Genomic DNA, 20733 nt, shown 5'->3' with positions numbered 1-20733 from the left:
CCAAGGTTAATGATCGGAGACGGTCATATGGACTTATGATCAATACTAAGTCCCTAATGAAATCATTAGCGAGGTACAAATGTGGAGGTACGTACGATATTGTTGAGGTATTTGCACATTTTAACTCGCCAGGTCGACTTGTGAGTTTTTGATCAACTCAACTCAATGCAATTTCGATTTTGACAGATAGTTTCATTTGAGCTTTTGAACAATAGTTAGTGGAGTATCTCTAGGATGCCTACCTCCCCTTTGAAGATATGATGGACTTATGAAGTTACATACTTTGGGAATCTCTCAATGTTTACCTATTTAGACTTGGGAGAGGTTATTGGGACATATGTATGTTAAAAAACATGTAAACAAACTCAAAATTGTTAGGGCATTTATAAGTTTTAGACTAACATAATTTTTTGTAGATATAATCTCATAACTATTATAAATATTGTCACAAAAAATCAAAATAATCAAATACAATACAAAGAATTGTAAAAACGAATGGTCCACAATTATTAACAATTTTTAATTTGGCGAGTATATTTAATAGAGTTACGAGTTTTAGATTTGAATAATGTTTTGTGACAATGTTTAAACTTTAAAATAGTTAGGAGATCATATCTAGAACTTATAAATGACCTAACGATTTTGAATTTGTCAATTTGTTTTTTTAATATGTCCCTAGAACCCCTCCCTCTAGACTTTAGAACTCTCCTTCTAGAAGCACATGTAAAAAAGGGGAGCTCTAATGCCTATTCAAGTCTTCCATGAGAAGGATTCCTATTAAGTTAAAAATTTAAACAAACCCGTGTATTTGATGAAAAAAAAAAACATTGCCAATACACCAAATCAACCGTGTATTTAAACAATCCCATCTATTTGATATCCACGTGTTTCGGTCCCGTGGTATTTCATTCTTTGGCTGTACTAGTAGCATAGCAAAGTATCACTCCACCACAAGTATATATATTTCATTCTTTGGCTGTACTATATATTTTGAAGAGGTTATTTTCCCAATCCCATTTTCTTCATTTTCTTCCCGCCTTAATTTTTCTCCCTCCTCAAAACTCTTCTCTCTCTTCTAGGGTTCCCACAAAATGGAAGATCATCTTCCAAAACTACCACCACGACCTTTATCTGGAATCATAACAAAGATTCGCTTAGAAAATTTCATGTGTCATAGTAGTTTAGAAATTGAGTTTGGTGAATGGGTTAATTTTATTACTGGTCAAAATGGAAGTAAGTTTTTATTTTGTTTTAACTTTATATTTTTTTTACTCTTTTGAGATAAAGTTTTGATTTTTAAGTGTTCCATGTTCTGATTCTTTGGTTTTGTATAGGTGGGAAAAGTGCGATTTTGACTGCATTGTGTGTTGCGTTTGGTTGTCGTGCTCGAGGGACTCAACGGGCTTCGACTTTAAAGGATTTTATTAAGACTGGCTGCAGGTTGGGTTGGGCCCTTTTTATCATTTCTTATTTATCAATTTTTACAATTTTGTACTGAATTGCTAGTGAATAAAGGATAAATAAGTATTCTTTTTGGCATGGAGATTTTGAGGATTAGCTCGTTTAGTGTTTTGGTGTTTTCACTATTATTGTGTTCTCTGTGATAGATATTACTGCTATGCTGTCTGAGCTATTATTTTGTATAAACACAGCTTTTACCTTGAACTACATGTCTCCGAGCTTAATTACGTTTTGGAGAAAACAAATAATTCGTACTAGCATATTCCCCCAATTTCTAGGTTATATATTGTTTTGTGTTTGTTTGAGTGACTGTTATAGTCGAGGAGGAATATTTTTTTGGTTAGAATCTGTTTTGAATTGCATGTTTGCTACGGCCCAAACGAGCAGACTAGACTTATGGTGACAATTTACTAGTTGTATTTTATGCCAATGTTTTAACGCGTATGATGCAAGTTGGATTTTATTTTTGCGTTATTTCTAATATGTCTGACATTTTTATGCTAATGCGGAGTACTTCAATTGCTGTAGACACAATGTTTTTGAAGTGAAATGATACTTGTATTAACCAGTTATTGCCATTTTTGTTTTGCAGTCATGCTGTTGTTCATGTGGAAGTTAAAAATCAAGGGGAAGATGCATTTAAGCCAGAAATTTATGGTGATTTGATAATTATAGAACGGAGAATATCTGAATCAACTAGCTCAACTGTTTTAAAGGATCACCAAGGTTTTTCCTTTTCTTTTATTTTGGTTAATAATGTACTCATCCAGGCAACGTTTTGAATGCGTTGTTGGTTCACGTATCTTTCATTTGATACTCCTATTCATGGAATGTGTTCTTGATATTTTAGATTTCAGTTTGGGTTACTTTTATGAATTCATTCATTTGATACTTACTGATCTAGATTTGATAAGACATTGCACACCAGACTTTTTATTTCTTTTCTTTAGTCTGTCTTCCGATTTGAATGTTTAATAAGAGAGAAGCACGTAGTTGAGATTTTGTTTGGTACCAGAATACAATGAAATTGAATGAGGAGGGTTTGTAGGCGAATACAATTTTATTTTCAAAGCTATTGAAAGAACCCCATGTGCCATAGGCTTACTGTCAATGGATGATTGGATGTCCCGCGCTGTGGAACTGAATGAATTCCAATACATGAATTTCGACAGAGCACAATCAAATTGATTATGTTTTGTTTCCTTTCTTTACTGATACTGAATAACAATTCCCAATGTTGTGCCAACTCTGACAATTGTTGGTACCAGCTAGCCTTTTTGGTGAATTATAACGAAGTTTTTAAAAAAATAAAACACCCAGGTTTTTATTACGGATTGGTAATGTAGAGGTTTATATTAATATAGAAAGAGAATCTAAGATGAGACAAGGCAAGAAGAAGAAACGAAGAAAGAAAAAACATTAACATTTAAAAAAGGGTGGTGATAATTACACTCCCCTTATTGCTGACTCAACACACTTAGTTTCATTGCAATATCTTGGACCAAAAGGTCCCTGTTATTGTTGATAACGCACACCCTGTAGAGAGGGCGGAAACTATTTCTCTTTTCAGCAAAAGATTTTCCCAGTCTCCAGTGTCCAATGACTTAAAAGCTTAATTATTCAGAAATTAAGTTTGTATTGCAGTTTACTGAATATAAGAAAAACGATTTACTTTCTATGAAAACAATCAATGATCTAGATTAGTTTGAAAAGAAGAATTCCTTGATCTGGAACACTTTCAATTAAGAGAGGGCTGAGGAGAGATGAAAGAGTTTATGAGAGAGTTCTAAGGAGTTTTTTTGGTGGATTAAGTCATTATGTGGGTGCAAGCTGTTTTAATTGGTGGGTTTAGTGATGAAACAGGTTTAGTAACCAATAACGTGGGTGTGGGCATCATCACCCTTAAAAAAGCAACTTCGACCAGGTCCAAAACATAGTAAGTCAGTAACACCTTTAGCCAGTAACCTTTTGAATGTTTTCCATTTTTTTTACGAAAACTTGGTGAAATTTTCTGGTATGCTATCGTTTTTTTTGGTTGGTAAAGCATAGTTTCATTGTTCTCATTACCAATTAAAAAAACATAAAAAAGATATCCTACATTACGAAAGCAAAAGAAGATAAGAAAAACATAAAACGCAAAAGCAACTCCAATCAGATCATAATGGACTCCATCTAAAAACAAACGCTTCAATGGTATGCTATCATTTTCACATATTGTACTTTGTGGTGCTTTATATTCTTTGAACTATACTTTTGGATTCCCGTCTAAACCACGGACCTTGGCACAAACATAACTTCTCCCAACTTTGAGTTGGAGGTAAATGTTTTGAATCACGGAAACATCCTCTGCACTTGCAGAGGTAAGGGGTACATCTTACCCTCCCCAGACCCCTCCCTTGCTGGGTGTGTGCACTGGGCTAGCCCTGATTTGAATAGTTCGGCTCTCACTTTGACAACTATACCCTTCAGAAAAGAAAATTTTATTCCATTTGACTTTTAAAATGATACCACTTTTGTTCAGCAATTGAAATTTAGCTGATAAGAACTAACTTCGGGACACAAACTGTGGCTTTGTTGCTGATGGCTTTTGAGTGGAAACATACTACAAAATAATGCACGGTGTTCAACTTGAATTGAAATGGAAATTGAGTCTTTTAGAAATGCATGTGATGCTTAAGCAGAAATGTTTCTGTGGGGACTACATAAATTGTGAAAATGCCTTGGGGTTCATTTTATGTAAAAAATATTTTCTGATGTGAAAAATAAATTTGGGCTGAGTGCTTCTGTGCTCGTCACAACATCTGCCACCCCACTTTAGCTTTCTAAAGAGCAAGGCCAAATATTTCGATGTCGGGTGATATATCGGACCCCCCAAGAACCGATATATATCAGATATATCGATATATCGGTGGATATATATTCTTTTGTTGATTGGTCAAAATTTTGTTTTGTATGTCGATATATCGGAAAATATCGTTGATATATTAATAAAAATCGGTCAAAGATTGGTCAAAGCCTGAAAGCCAACGATCTATATCAGATATATCGTATATATTGGTCGATATATATCGATATATCGGAAAATCTGATATATATTGGATACAAAATGTGTCAATATATCTATCTGATATATCGCAATATATCGATATCAGGTACCTCAAAAACCAAGATATATCGGAGATATTTCAAAAATATTGGCGATATTTTGGTCCTTGCTAAAGAGTAAGACAGCTTCATAAACATACTTTGAAAGCGTTCTTAAGAGTTAATGTTAAAAGTTGAGGTCGGGTCAGGGCCAGGCCAAACTATTACGTTATTAATCATGGATGGGTGCCCTTAAAGAACTACTTCATTATAAGTATGTGCTCTGACTCAGAAATTCCAAACCATAATCCTTAGACTCTGAGACATTTTGAGAGTTACTTGTGATTTGTTTTAAAGTTACTTTATCCAATCCAAAAATTGACTCAATATATACTCTAGTTGTAAACTCTTTTCCTGCTGCTCTTGTTTCTGAAATCTTTTATCGTTTTCACGATGGCTTTTCATTTGTGAAATTTGATCCTCCATTTTTACAGGGAAAAAGGTTGCTAGTCGGAAAGAGGACTTGCATGAGCTTGTTGAGCACTTTAATGTGAGTGTTTTGACTGCTGCCAAATATTTACGCCCTTATTTTCTTATTTGACCTAGTTTCTGGAAGATCGTATTCTCTTGTTTTGATTCTTTTGTTGACGATATAGCATTAGGTGATGAATGACTACAGTATAGATGTTTATATAGTTGTGTACTTTGGGTCGTTGACATATTTCTTAGTTGTATTCTTGAATAATCACATACCATGTCAAGTTTTTTATTTTACTTCGTCTTCTGGATGATCTTCTTAGTCTTTAAATTGTTTTCTTGCTGGACTTCCTGTTAGCTAAAACGGATATAAATGCTATCATTGGGTACATTTTTCCTTTCATTTCAAAGATGTTTCATTTTTCAAAAATTTTGCACTATTTGGGTGTTTGACAATTGACATCACATCGCTGGAAAACTTCATAGATGTGAAGAGTGTATTAAATCCATGTCTGATTTAGTTGCCTTGCCGATGTCTGATTTTGCTGCCTTGCCGACATCAATGCTAACACCTTGCCAGCGTTCGTCCTTAACAATGGAACTGTATCTGATAATGATAAGATCATTGGTTATCTAACGATGAATGCATGAACTACAGAGGGAAAATAAAGTAGCAGTGCCATGTCAACCCCTGTATTCCTGTAATCATTTCAATCTTCTCCTCTTGATCCTTATCATGTAAAGGTTGGAAATGAGATTTTCCTATAGTTTGATGGAATCAGATTTATTCAAACACAACACGTATCACTTTAATAGCTGTTGGCTCAAGCCTCATTGTGCAATCATTTCTGCTAATCCCTTCCTCTTTTATACTTGTTTCTTCATTTGCCATAAATTTCTGTAGCGTAGGCACCAGTTCTCGTAGCCATCAATTTTGTCGTAACTAAATTTTGTTCTCTCTAGCTTCTAGCTTTGTTATTTGAACCGGGGCAGGGATCCTTGTTGTCAATGTTCTAAGATTTTTCAATTTGCTTACGTATTATATCTACGCGTTGTTCTTTGTACAGATTGATGTTGAAAATCCATGTGTTATAATGAGCCAAGATAAAAGCAGAGAATTTTTGCATTCAGGGAACGACAAAGAGAAGTTCAAGGTGCATTACTGTCTCTTTATGTTTTACATGAAGAAATCAGGAAAAGTTTTTTGTTCCCATTATTATATTACTTTATACCAATATTCTGTGAATTGAACTGTTCTTTTCTACACTTACTTGAGTAGTTTCTGGCACATTATATAATTTCTTCATTTATCTCTACTGGTATAAATAACTTAAGCTAGCTACAGGGACTTTACTGACCGTCAGAGCCCTTATAGCTGAGTTACAGACTCATTACTTCAAAAATGTGTATCCCCACTTTATAGTAAAAAAAATGCTCACCAAAATTTAACCCATATTGTCTTGTCATTTACCAATTACCTAAAATTTATTACCAAATATACCTAGACGTCAGCAGCTTTTCAGAAATACCCATGAGTTAACTACTGTACCCATATCCACATTAATAATCTCTCTAGATACCCCTAGCCCTAAACACATCTCACATTCATTCTCATTTTATTGAGCAGTTCTTTTTCAAGGCAACACTTCTACAACAAGTAAGTGATCTTCTACAAGATATCGGGCATCAACTGGGGGATGCAAATGCACAAGTTGATGAGCTGGAGAATTCAATTAAGCCCATAGAAAAGGAGCTTAAGGAGTTGCAAGAAAAGATTAAAAGCATGGAACATGTTGAAGAGATTTCTCAAAAGTTGCAAGACTTGAGGAAGAAGTTGGCTTGGTCATGGGTATATGAGGTGGACAAGAAAATTGAAGACCAGGCTGCTAACCTTGAAAAGTGGAAAGAACGTATACCTACTTGTGAAGTTAGAATTAAGGGACAGCTGGTAAGGATTTGTTTGTTTGTGCTTTTTGAATTCCCTATAGCTGGTTGCATGCAGAGGTTTACTTAATTTTGAAAATTTTTTAATGCTTTTACGACTTAATTGAGAAAGGAAAATTTTATGTATGCAGTTGTCAAAGATTTTACTTTATTAGCGAATGCATCTTTATGATCTATGAGTCTTTTATCTTGTAAGAAGTAATAAGATTACACTGTTCAGAGAATAGATACATGTTAAGGGGTTATGTGCCCTGATATGTAGGTTAGCCATCTACCCTTCTTTGTGCATTGATCTAGAATATCTTATTCTGCGGTCTCCTCAATTACACCTTGATAGAGTATCTTCCGTAGTATAGTTGCGGAAAATGTAAAGCAATAAAGGCAGCTGTAGTTACCGTCTTACACTGGATGTTGCTGAAGGTAAATATACACAATTGCCTTTCATTCAGAGTTTCGGACTTTGTGATACCAGATCGGGTGATTTAGTGGTGAAGCTCTTTTATGCACTTAGAGCAAGAGTTTGAAGAAAAGAAGCTAAGTTACATTGACACGGTTACATGCGTCTGTATCTGACACGGATACTAAGTGTTTGACATGGCAAAATTCTAAAAATTTGAGGTATATCTCGCACAATATATGCATGTCATGTATGACACTGATTATTTTAAAAGTATGGTGTGTCCATGTACATAGAAAAGAAGTAAAAACTGAACAATATCTATGAAGTGGTTCAGACAAGCCATGAACGAGGTTACTTGATGTGATTCTTGTAGTTCCAAAAAGGTGCGTTAGAACAAGCAAAAAATGTGACCTTTCCAGACAGCAAGAATGGTGTTGCAGTAAATCATTGTTCAAAATGTGACCAGACTAAACAGGCTAGGATCTAGTTGTTCAAACAGAGACTGATGTTGTCCCAACATGACGCTTCCTAGAATTCCGTTATCGTCTGCTTTTAGTGGTTTATTTGGAAATAATGTCTATAAGAGGCGAGAGTGTAAGATGTTCAGGAGTTAATGTTGTATTTGCACAGAACTTTTGAAGGAGGTTGCATTTTCTTGACTGAACAATTGTAGTATAAGATGATTTTTTATTTTTTATTTTTTATTTTATTTTAGGATATAAACCATTCATTGATATAAGTTGGAATAATGAAATATCTCAAGAAGGTTTCATATGGACTATCAAGAAGCTAATTCTTGACAGTGTGACAGACCCCAGCCACCCAAGTACAAAGAACTTACGTGTACGCCATGGTTACAATAATATCCCACCCCAAGAAAAACCCAATCACAACAAACTACCAGTTAATCACTCAACTCATATTTGGATTAGCCGCCCAAACTTGTCCCCACCAGACTTTTTCCTCCTCTCTAACCTGACACATGGATCTCCCCAGTCCAGATCAGCTTCGCCCCTTCCATCTCCACAACGGTTATAGAAGAGGATTTGATATAGGGTTTATAAACATTAATTAGGCTACTTTCTTTTTATGTTAGTTTTAGTTACGAATTTAGGTATTGTTTTTAGTTTCCTTTTGGTTAGGTTCTAAGTTGTAAGCCTTCTAAGGCTATAATTAATAGTGTAGGCCATTGGCAAAAGGAGATTCTTTATTAAATAGAAGTAGGTTTTAATAGAGAATTCGTTGTATTTTTGCCATGATACCAATTTGATTCAATAGCAATTGCAAGAACAAAATTCATCGAAATCTCTACTAAAACCAATTTTTTTATATTTAATCAAAGAACTCCTTTGGCCAAAGGCCTACACTATTATTTATAGCCTTAGAAGGCTTATAATTTGGAAACTAACGGAAAATGAAACTAAAAACAACACCTAAATTCGTACTATAGGTAACCTAAAAAAGAAAGTAGCCTAATTAATAATTATGAACCCTATTTCACATCAGAAGAACTTGCGAATGTTTAAGAATCCATTGTGGTCAGCTTATTCTACTCTCAGCTGCTTGTTGTGCTCACTTACATTCTCCACTCTTCAGCATGAGCAGGGTACATGCCATCATGTGCTTATCCCTGACCCTTCACATATAATTGAAAAGGTTTGAGAAACAAAAAGGATGGTTTAGCAAATAAAAAGGTCCTTTTTCCCGTCCTTGTCTCTCTCCGCTATTGGGGGCGAATAAAAAGGTCACCTTACTTTGATTTGTGTCTCTGTAGTTTGTTTTTATGAGGATACATTGTACATCTCTTGAACTTAATGATCAACAATGAATGCTAATTTCAACTTGTGCCATCTGGGCACATATTATATTATTAATCTACTATGGTGTTTTGCTTTTGTTGATGGGAATAGTGGAATGGACAATGAATTTGATGTCTTATTGTTATTTCAAATCATCTAGGAGGTCTTGAATTTTTTTGCATAAAGCAAGACATTTTTTTTTTCTATGCGTACTGTTTTCGAATACAATCCTCATGGACAAGGACAGTTGCAATTCTTCTCTGGAGCAAGCTACATTCTTGTGGTGTCTGTTTGTAGTCCTATTTTGGTTATGATATATAGTTAGTTAAATAGTTCTGTTTTATATATTTTTGCAGGATCTGGTGGAGGAATTGAAAGGACGTCTTCTCAAGAAGAAAGCACAAATTTCCAGTATGATGGAAAAGACATCAGAAGTGCGAAGACTGAAGGAGGAGTTGCACCAAAATCTATCCATGGTCTGTTCATATATCATTACTTTATCTTTTTGTTCCTTATCTTAACATTTAATATTTATTAGGACGAGGATGCATTCTGTGAAGGATGCAGTTCCCTTTTCATGTGCATCTTACTTACTTTCTCAAATACCCTTTCCCCAACAACAGCAACAACGCACTTACACATACACATACACATACAAAGAGGAACTAAGAGTGCTTCTCTGTTATGATTCACATAACCGCCTTTCAGTCTCTAACTTGGTGTCTGTATTGGAAATTGATAGGCTTATTTTGTGATACCTTACACTGGGTTACTTCCACATTCGATAGGAAACTGTTTTGGATCCTGATTATATTGGACTGACTACCACTTGCTAATGTTGAGGGCTGTTGTGTTAAAACCTCACACCCATAAATGGGCAAACAATATAATTCGAGATTTTTATTGTTTTCTTAGCTTGTTCAAATGCCAAGAAAAGATTTGCTCACAATTTTGATCCCTTTTGAATTTTGATCCTTCTCTCTCCTCTTTGTTTTTTCTTTGTTTTGTTTTGGTATTTGTAACTTGGCAATTTAATAACTATAAATTTTGAAGAGAGTGGCAGAGGATTACTATTGTTTTATTAGCTTATATATGTTTATTCATAACTGATCATTAGAGTCTGACTTGTTTATGTGCAATGCGCTTCCCAGGCCACAAAAGAAAGGCTTGAGCTTGAGGAAGAACATTCCCACCAGAAGAATCTGATTGAAAAGTTGGTAAAGCGCTTTAGCTCGCTTGAAAAACAAGTTACCGATATTCAAGAGCAAGACTTCAAAAGTACTCAGGTTGTTACATCAATTGATATGTTTTAGATCTGGTTTACTTTTCATTTGATAGTAAGCTATGCTCTCATCATTGTGGTTCTGTTACCGAGTAATTGTTTCTGACAACATTCTACCGTTTCCTTGTAAACGGCACATGCACACATGTTGTCCTCTTCAGTAACCACAAAATTGCTAGACAGTATCCTGTAATATTTTGAGGATTGCTAAGTTAACGTGATACGTATTCATCATGATCTGAATTGTCATTTTAAAACTGTATTGCCTATTATTTAGCTTTTAGATTTGTAGGAGTACTCTTCATTTTGATAATAAAACATCTTTGTGGTCTCACTCTCTCTTTCTCCTCTTTGTCAACTTGTATTTCACCCTCCATGCAACTTGTCTATAAACTTGTGGTAACATATCTATTTTAGGGTGTTAAAGTGTGGATAGTGTCTTTGTTCACCCTCTTTCTTGTGCAATAGGTCGGACTTTGTCAATCGCTGGTAGTGTTTAACGTTGCATTTGTGGGTTGGAAATTAGGACCTAGTCGCAGGCCTGCTTGAAGAGATTGTTGAGCATTTGACTCCTTCCGACGTTTGAATTTTGTCAATGCTTAATTTACAGTTGATTGTTTGTGTATTTGACCTTTTATCAGGTTTAGCAAAGGTCAGGTGGTTGAGATTGAAAATTTGTTAGAGTGTTCTTGGTGCGAGACTCTGTTGCATAGAACGAATTTGGTAAGGTTAGAGTCCCATGGTCAACTGTATAATATATTCCTCAGAGTTGAATAATATTTAGCTTGAAAATTAGTGTTCAATAAGCGATCTATCCCGACCCAATAAGGATCGATGGAGAGCCCATTTGACCTTTGATCAGATTTAGAGATCCATGAGGATCTACCACATGGGTAATCTCTCTGTTGTGGTCTTTCAATCATCATGCAGAGTAGGAGGTCAAATAAATTAAGTATGAAGCAAAAGAGTATGAATAGGGCATGATCACCTCAATTTGTCACACATAAGGAGTATAGGTTTAACCTTCGATAAAGATGAGTTGCTACAGCATCGCGGAAGTGTGGAACAACAAAAGGGGGAAGAGTGGTGGTATCTAGGACAGGTAAGGAACACAGTGATTTGATACCAATTGATGATTTAAAGTGCTTGATTTTATCTCGAAACTGATTCATCAGTTAATTTTTAGCTTCAGCAACCCTACTTTTCAAACCAAGAATTAACACAGCATGGGAAACCTTTCTCTTAAAGACACATGCTCAATTCTCATCAAGACCAACATTAAATAGGGCGACGAGTTGTTAGAGTTTGGAAAAATATGGGGAGTCACATCGATGAAAGCAAAGGGATTGTTCTCCTCCTGGTGTATTAGATGTATTATAGTAGGATGAAAGAGGAGGTCGGTTGTGGAAGTCAAGGAGGTTATATTGTATCGGCTTGTGCTAATACATCGTTTAAGGATGCAAGAGTTGGGACATTGTGTCTAATTGGGATGGGATTGTGAGATGAGTAGGTCCTCTGTAATATGTTGAACTTGGGGTGCTTGTGTGAGGTCGAGCGGCTTCTTCTTTTTATATAGGTCATGTAGCTGCTTGTTATATAGACTGAATGGTCTTGTATAGGTTACTATATTATAAATAACAATGTAAAATCTACCGATAAAATAAAACAGAAGAAGAAAGTGATGAGTTGAGGAAGGAGAAATGGACAGAAGACAGTCTAGACTCTAGAATTTGAGAATTTCTCAGATGAGGAAGCAAGACTCGACTTAGAGTGTTCTGACGAATTAATGGAGGAAGAGGAGAAGGTGGGGACAGATTTTGACTTATGTTTGGGTGGATCAGTGGATGCATTTTAGAAAGGCATGCTTGAGGATTCTGATGGGTTCTGGGTGTGCTGTGCTTAGCATGGGTTCCATCCTGCTGGTGGACTCTGGGATTTCGGCTGTTCTTAATTTTTTTAAAGATTTCCTCTTGTTATGTTGCTGGAATTTGAAATTGTGCTGGATTGTTTCCTTCTTGCTTTGGTTGGGCTATGTCAGGGTAGGTGTATGGGTCTCAGGTGTCTGGTGTCCCGATCCAAAGAATTAGCTTATGGCTAATTTTATCGACTATATTGTATTTTATGTATCAAAAGGGAAAAAACCCGATCAAAGGCCTAGAACCCAACATTTATTCTAAGACAACTTGATAAAGCAAAAACGTTCTCATAAAAAAAAAAAAAAAAGCAGCAAAAACCTAACTGGCCGAAGGCCTACAACACTGTTTATAATCTACAACAACTCTGCAAACACTAGATTGTATCAATTATGTCTGAAGTCGCACCTGTACAACTCTTACTCTGTTCAGAATGATCCTGTCTAGAGTTTCTCATGGTGGTTCCCAGCTTATGGATAGATGGCTGATACACTTGGAGATTGAAAAAAGTGATACAAAGTTAGATTAGAAAGTGTATGCGGCAACCTAAATTAGTAAAATATTTCCAACTATTTGCTTGCATCGGTAAATTCTGTTTACTGCCTCTCCCTTGCAGTGTTTTTCTTCAGTTATGGCTGGTCCAGTATTTAGTTTTTTTTTTTTTTTTACCTCAAGGTTATCAACAGTGGAATCAAGTTATTTGTTTGTTTGAAGGTTCAGTATTAAGTTTTGTTGCTTTTATGCTCGTCTTTACTGTAGGCTGAAGAATGTCAGATGGAGGAAGAATTGAAGGGACTCCAGGATGTAGTTGACTCAGCTAATATATTTCTAACAAGGTACGCTATTTTTGTTTTTATTTTATTTTAGTTTATTTTTCTGTCAGTTTATGTAGCATTCATGTTGCAGTTAGCTCTCAATATGGTTTACAAGGTTAAATGCAATATATTTTCCAGAATGAAAGAAGAAGAGAGTGCCTTATGGGAAAATTTATCAGATGCTAGGAACACAATCGAAAGTATTTCTGCTGAGGTGAGACAATTTTAAACTTGCCATTTGATTTCTTGTTCTCTGCACATGCTTCTTTGTTTAATTTAACGGGATTTATGATAATTTCTTTTGACTCAGTCCTTGAAAGCTATAATTCAGTTCACTTTTGTTTTTCAAGGCCTATCTGGCCTATCTCCACATCTTTTCCGTTTTTTAATCTGTTAGTTCTGACCTCAGACTCTGAGAGTGTGGATCTCAACTAAAATAGCACGCGAAGAATTGAATTGCAGATCCATAGTTTGGTTTTTATAGTAAATAAACTTTAATATTAATTGGAGATCAATTACAAAGCGGAGGAACTTCCCCTTGTCTCCTCTAAGCCTAATCGTTCTTGCCCAGGACTCGATATCTGTTGGAGCCTTGAATCAGACCCATAAGTTAACGTTTGGGTCAGCACAAGCCACAACCAAGAGGGAACCCATAGTCAATGTCTGGTGTGCACCTTTCAGTAAGGTGCTAAAAGGGGACCAGATTGTTTTGTTTTTGATGATTAGCATGTCATGTTGACGTGCTTTTAATTTTTTCTTTCGTCCTTGTCGGCAATTTATTGGTTCATTGCAATTTGCAAGTGAATTAAGACTTGATCCAAGGTTCTGGTTTTGAGACTTTATGGCATTACCATCTCATCAGAAATTATTCGAGAGGATCTTATGTAAGATAGTATTTCAAGACTAGAAATTGGGCTCTAGACACTTTCTTTAGTGTTTTTTTTGTCTAGAGAAAGACCAATATTATCTTTTGATTCTACTCCAATTTTAACATGTCACTTTTTGGGTGTATTAACTGTTTTTAAAACTTCTTATTTTTCCTTTTTACCCTTTCATTTGTAACTGCCAATTTCTTCCACAAATAAATAATACGAAAATCTAATGTGCGCAGGCTGTAGGTGTGTGTGTCAATCGAGGCCACTCATCAGGCAAGGGTGCGTGTGTATTGCTCCAAGATGTACTGCAATCAAATAATACAATTGTCTTATAAAAAAAAACCATTTGTCCTTTCACAATTTCACAATTTGAATTACATCAAACAAAGCTTAAACATGATATTCAAAATTATCAGAGATGCATTTTAAATTGTTAAAGCTGTATTGAAATTAGTTGTAATCAACATACATTTTTTCCGTTTTTGAAGTTGATGTTTTCCACATTGTTTTGGTCTCTCTAGAAATTCATCTTACTTTTAATTGGAAATTTGTAGATTTTGGATGAATTTTAGTTATTTTGATTAACCCACTATTTTTTTGGTAACTGATTTAGTTCGTAGTTTTTTTTTTGTTGGTAGTTGGCTTCTTTAGTTGGGACTAATAAAAGAGGTCAAAATTGTAAAAGTCAGCCTCAAATTTGAGATAGATGTCAAATTTCAGTTTTTATGGAGGAAAAACAAAAAAAAAGTTTGCTATTTCCTCTGAACATAAGAAATTTGCGTCTGTGTACCTATACCCAATTTTCTGTATTTCAAGAACCTATGTCATTTATGCAGAAATGATGGAGTCCAACTGCAATTATAGACTTAGTAAAATGTGGGTGAAGTGGTTTGGTCATGTCAAAGAGAGGCCAACAGCATCCGTAAGTAGATTAGTAGATGGCTCTAAAAGTGTGAGAGAAAGAAAAGAAGAAAGAGTATGGGGTAAAAAAGATAGAAGACTCTTGAACCTTCAATAGTGTGGTTAGATATGATTGGAAGAACAAGGTTCACATAAACGATCCAAATACTCCATACTCGTGTCAGTTTTTTTTGTTTGTTTATTATTCTTCTAAGTCTTTTTGGCCGGTAAAAATATTATATATTTTATAAAGATATAGTGTGAAAGAGAAATTCACACCAAACAGTACGTTTCTTTAGTTATCTGACACATTCCCAACTCCCCATTGAAACATCTAAGCTCATCCTTCTGATGACAGGAGATACAAATCCCAATTTGAAATCATTAAAGCATTCTTGATCATCTGTAGTGTTCTATCTTCAAACACTCTAGTGTATCTTCTGAGCCAAATACCCCCACTGGAAGCATGGAATAAGACCCTCCATATCGATCCGCCTGCCGAAGACACATTTTGGACATTTTTACCTCTTCAGTTGATCTCCAATATTCCTTGTATAGTCCATATCACCATATGTGTAAATGTATCCAGCACTAATCTCTATACTAACTAACCTTCTAATTTATTTTTTAAACAATGGAAATGGAGTTAGACTGACATACTCATTATTATCTTCCAAAAAGCAAACAATCACCCAAAATACAACAGAGATTCCTATGAGATGCCCTATCTAGAGGACTGTGTACAACATCACAGCACCACACCACCGCCAACAGAAAGAAAGACACCCTCCCGACTCCATCTAAGTCTGGCTCCTCATCACCTCCCACCACTTCCTTGTGGGAACAACTGAAAACAAGATGATCCTCTCGTCCTTGTCATTGAACTCATCTTCAGAATTGTCATTCAAGTCATTGAAGTCCTTCTACCATTCATACAAGCCTGGCACTTATCATCGTCTGCTTTCCTCACCTCTTCCTTTTCTCAATCATTTTTCTCCTTGTGCGATAGTGCTAACCACACTGACCACCAAAGCTCAGGAAGCAAGGTTCTTTTTTCTCCTCAGTGCTGAATTTTTGCTTTCCTTCCGATTGATCTCCATGCTGTCCTCCTTTGCATATCAGTGGCCATCACCTTCATTTTTCTCCTTCACCTCCGATCCCCTTTGATAATTTTCCACCATTGTATCTTCACCTTTGTTTCCAGACCCCATTAACTCCCTCCCTGAACCCAAAACTTCGCTGAAAGATCATTCTTCTCTCAAAGTAGAGCCTTTGGTTCCCCAACCAACCAACCTTGCTCACCAGTATTTAGTTTTCTTCCCTTCCTCTATGTACTTTGCATATTTAGCGGGGTTCAACTTTGAATTAGACCTCAATCAAGAACTAGCATTTAGATGTAATTTCCGTTTTGAATTTTCTCAGCCCTCCCATATTGTATATTCTATGGGGCATTTCAATTTTCCACATTGGCTGTTAGTTTTACATGTTTAATGCGCATGCAGATATCTTGACAAAGTCTAATTGCTATTATGATTCTAGATAGACTTAAATGACAGAAAGTGCCGGGAGATCTCATTTCAACTTCGTGAGATTCAGCAACATCAAACTGACAAGGTGCGTTTCCATTCTTAATGTGGACAATCACATTTTATCGATATATGGCTTGTGGAACCAGATGCTTGTACATGGCTGCGTGCCTAAATAACAATTTAAATATGTCTTGTTAACCTAACTCCATATGTTTTTGCACAGGTAACAGGGTTTGGAGGAGATAGAGTCATCTATCTCCTACGCGAAATTGAGAGGCATCACAACAGATTTACAATGCCTCCTATTGGTCCTATTGGGTCTCATGTGGTGAGTATTGTAACTAGAATGATTTTATATATATATATATATATATATATATATATATATATATATATATATATATATATATATATATATATATATATATATATTATTTTTTCAAATGCTCATTGTAAATGGGGTAGGGCATAGAATCCCCTTGGTTCATCCTGAGAAGCTATGTCATGATCTAAGTGACATTGACACGGATACGTGTCTGAATCTGACACGGATATGAAGTGTCTAACACGGCGAAATATAAAAAATTGAGGTATATCACACGCAATATGAGTTCGTGTGTGTCTGACATGGACACGTGGATAAGTATCTTACATGGATTAGTTTAGAAATATGGAGTGTCCATGTGACACAGATCACGATCCTGCTTCCTATTTTGTGGGAAATATTTCTTGCGACATTGTTAATTTTGTCCCATTGGTAGTTTTTATTACTTGTCCTTATTTAATGGTCCTTTCTTTCCAAAAGCGTTGGTGAACGATTACATTTTTTTTTATCATGATGGTTGTTGGATCTTGGATGTATCTGCAGGATATATCCAAATGATCACTCTTATGAGACAATTAATTTATAATTGGCCTAGTTTTATAACACAAAGCCAAAAAACCTATAGTGAATTTGGAAATATTATTTGGTTTAGTTTAAGCGAGCGAGAGTTTGTTTCTCATAAACCTCTGTTGCATGGGTACGCCCTAATTTCCTCTGTATCGCGTACCCGTGTCGTGCGGACACGGATACAGACACGGGCACCCAGACACAAGCAAAATAGTACCCTAATTCTCAGATCTCGCCGTGTCCAAATCGTCGTACCCGTGTCCAAACCAGACACTCCGTCCCGTACCTATGCAACACAATCATAAACCCATTTTCTCAATGGTTGATGTAGTTTGCATTTATGTTTGATGATAGTGGTATTGTTTATGGAACAAGCCCACTGACTGTCATGTTGTGTTAGACACAAACACGATAGTCTTTTTTTCGATAGTTAGAACTTATGTTAGATGGACACGCCATAGTTTGAAAGTCATCCGTGTCGGATAAGTATTCACGTATCCGTGCCAGACACATATTTTATGTGATACCTCAATTTTTGATATCTCGCCGTGTCAGAGACTTCGTATCCGTGTCAATGTAACGGTTAGAACTTTATACCCTAAATCCTTAAATCCCTTTTTTCTCGGTGAAGGTGAGAATCCAACTCAAGACCTTGGCCTGGCTTCCAATGTTTGACCAAGTAGGCCACTTGACCCTTTGAAGAAATGGTGATTTTGGTTAGTGGACGTTTAAACGAAAATTGCAACACAAATCCTTTCAAAAGCTTGAAAGTGAGACACGTCTTTACTAATATTTCAGATTTTAAATCCTAGTACACTATTAAAAGAGATATCTTGAATTACAAGTTCATAAAGTAAGAGCTGATGTAACAAATATATTGCTATTGATCATAGTTTGGTGAAAGTAAATCTGTAGTTTCAGCAATATTTTCAAAGTTTAGATAGAAAACCATTGAACTGTTGGTCAAACTTGCGTACCTCTTTAAAGATGGCTGACACTGTCCTTGTGCCTTGAAGCTCATTTGTTTAAGATAGGGTTGATGATAAAAGCCAGTTTCCTTGTCATGTGAGACAACAAATGGTTTTGATTTCAAATGATTTTTAACTTTTGAATTTGGAGAAAATGTTTGTTTTTTTTGTTTAATATTAGTGATAGAATGAGGTTGTTTAATATTCAGTAACTGATGTAAATGGATTCTTGTTATTGATGCCTTTTGATGGTTTCCCTATTATAAATTGAAGTGCATCGGCTTTGAAGAATTTTTTTACAAGGGCATACAGCCACCCGTTGCCAAGAAATTTGCCACGTACCTCCCTAATAAAACGTTCCATCAGGGCTCCTTGTGGGGCGTTTACAATTTATGACTTCATGTATAAGTTAGGTAATGTAAAATTTGTTGAATTATTTTTGTGTGACTTCTTTTGCTTCTTTCCGCGATTTAATTGGAAATGACTTTTGATGATTTGTATATTTTGGGAGGGCAGCTTTTCTGAAGTCTTCGTTCTTGATTGAAGTGTCGAATTCTGCTTTTGAGATGCAAATTCACGTCACCTTCATTCAATGTTGTGTTCCTTTGTCTTCTTTTATATAATTGATGTTTCTAAATGTGACACAGACTTGTAGTATTGTCAAGCATGTTATTGATGAAGTGATTATGCCATATAGAAATTGGAAGCTGATGTGTGGGCTGTAGCTGTCGAACATGCCATTGGAAAGCTTCTTAATGCGTTTATTGTGACAAATCACAAAGATTCTCTTCTTTTACGTGCGTGTGCTAAGGAAGTACGGTACAATCACCTTCAGATTCTCATATATGACTTTCGCAGACCGAGGTATTATTGTTTCTATTATTACCAGTATCTTAATTGTTACGATTATTGTTATTATTTATTGTGTTTCTTTTTTCAATCTTTTATGTTGTCATTACAGGTTGACTATTCCCAATCACATGCTCCCGAGTACACCACATCCAACTACTTTTTCTGTTATAAGTAGTGACAATCCAACTGTGGAGAACGTATTGGTAGATATGGTACTTTTTTTTACTATGGCATGAACGAGCACTTTTTATTTTCTTTTCATACATCTTAAGCTTTATTTTGTCTTGTTTGGTTGATTTGTGCATAGATAGCCTCTCTCATTAAAATCCTGATTTCCAAACGTAAAAGGGTGCTTGAATGGCCCATAGCCACGAAGACTTGTAACTTGTCGCAGTTAAGTTCTTCAATCCAGGGAGAATGATGTGTTTTAGTGTTTCTAACCCTTAATTTTTCCCAAATTGGTAGGCATATTGATGTGAATTAGGGTTTCACATTGATAATTGAGTCCCATATGATGTCATTAGGGAGTACTGGAATTGGGTCTAATTAGTATTTTGAGGTTATTTAGTATAAGGGTATTTTGGGGTTATTATTAGTTCCGAATTTAGGGTGTTTTATTTGTTTTAGAAGTTCTTTTCCTACATAAGGAGTTGTAGGCCTTTGGCCATAGTTAGTTTTTGGATTGAATTGAATTGATTTTAGTTGAGAATTCATAGAATTTGTTTCTTTGCAATTGTGATTGCATCACGTATATTTAGGTTTCAAATGCTATTTGATATGTTATTCATTCTAGGTTGTTAAGCTTGATGCATACCTATTGATATCTTTCTTTGCTATAAGCATTATCTTCACTCCTGTCATTTATTCCTATTCTAAATTTCTGTGAGCTATCTTGATAGAGTTATTGGCATAGTTAGTTGTCCCTCTACTAGTCCTTGCATCTTAGCCCCTCTCCACTTTTAACTCTATGGTAATTATTGATGACAAGGATGTGTAGAGAGACAGTTGCAAAATTGATATGAGGAATCACTTTTATATTGGTTGGATAATGTGAGCCTCCTCAATGCCCTCTTATAATGATAATGAGTGCTTAGAACGATTTTTTCCCAATTCTTGTCCTTATATCTATATTGTTGTATATATGGGCTCACTTCATCCATCAGAAAAATCTTAGAGAATTTACTAGAATGTAGTAGATACTGACGACAAGTTTGGCTGCCTGGCATATTTTTTTGTATGATTTAGTTGAATCTTAATATCATGCATTGTACTGTATATGACTGAAGTGTCTGCTTTTTCCATCACATATAGATGTTGGTGGAGAGATCTTCTGTACATTCTCATGAGAGTACTCTTTTGTAGGCGCATGCTGAGCGGCAAGTGCTTGTTAAGGATTATGAAGTGGGAAAATCAGTTGCATTTGGTCGAAGAATTCCAAACCTTAAGGAAGTCTTTACATCGGATGGCCATAAAATGTATGATGAGTTTTAAATTTGTTTCTATGTTCAGTTTCTATATTGTTAGTTCAGTTTTAGCTGTCTT

General features: G+C 35.5%; 1 protein-coding gene across 1 annotated transcript in view; it reads left to right on the top strand.

Moving 5' to 3' along the window:
• The first annotated feature begins 987 nt into the window (after positions 1 to 987).
• The window catches only part of LOC147494562 (structural maintenance of chromosomes protein 6B-like), a 38577-nt gene continuing 18831 nt past the window's right edge, over positions 988 to 20733 (top strand). The window contains exons 1-15 of the mRNA XM_086569011.1: positions 988 to 1233; positions 1335 to 1440; positions 2054 to 2187; positions 5040 to 5095; positions 6090 to 6176; positions 6650 to 6970; positions 9522 to 9641; positions 10317 to 10451; positions 13120 to 13196; positions 13314 to 13389; positions 16490 to 16564; positions 16703 to 16807; positions 19037 to 19203; positions 19301 to 19403; positions 20554 to 20666. Coding sequence (XP_086425137.1) covers positions 1092 to 1233; positions 1335 to 1440; positions 2054 to 2187; positions 5040 to 5095; positions 6090 to 6176; positions 6650 to 6970; positions 9522 to 9641; positions 10317 to 10451; positions 13120 to 13196; positions 13314 to 13389; positions 16490 to 16564; positions 16703 to 16807; positions 19037 to 19203; positions 19301 to 19403; positions 20554 to 20666 — 1817 coding nt within the window. The 5' untranslated portion in view covers positions 988 to 1091. The remainder of the gene's footprint in view (positions 1234 to 1334; positions 1441 to 2053; positions 2188 to 5039; positions 5096 to 6089; positions 6177 to 6649; positions 6971 to 9521; positions 9642 to 10316; positions 10452 to 13119; positions 13197 to 13313; positions 13390 to 16489; positions 16565 to 16702; positions 16808 to 19036; positions 19204 to 19300; positions 19404 to 20553; positions 20667 to 20733) is intronic.

The sequence above is a fragment of the Coptis chinensis genome, chromosome 6, assembly GCF_015680905.1.
Source record: "Coptis chinensis isolate HL-2020 chromosome 6, ASM1568090v1, whole genome shotgun sequence".
Lineage (NCBI taxonomy): Eukaryota > Viridiplantae > Streptophyta > Magnoliopsida > Ranunculales > Ranunculaceae > Coptis > Coptis chinensis.
Note: the sequence above shows the minus strand (reverse complement) of the source record. Positions and strands in the feature narration are given on the sequence as shown.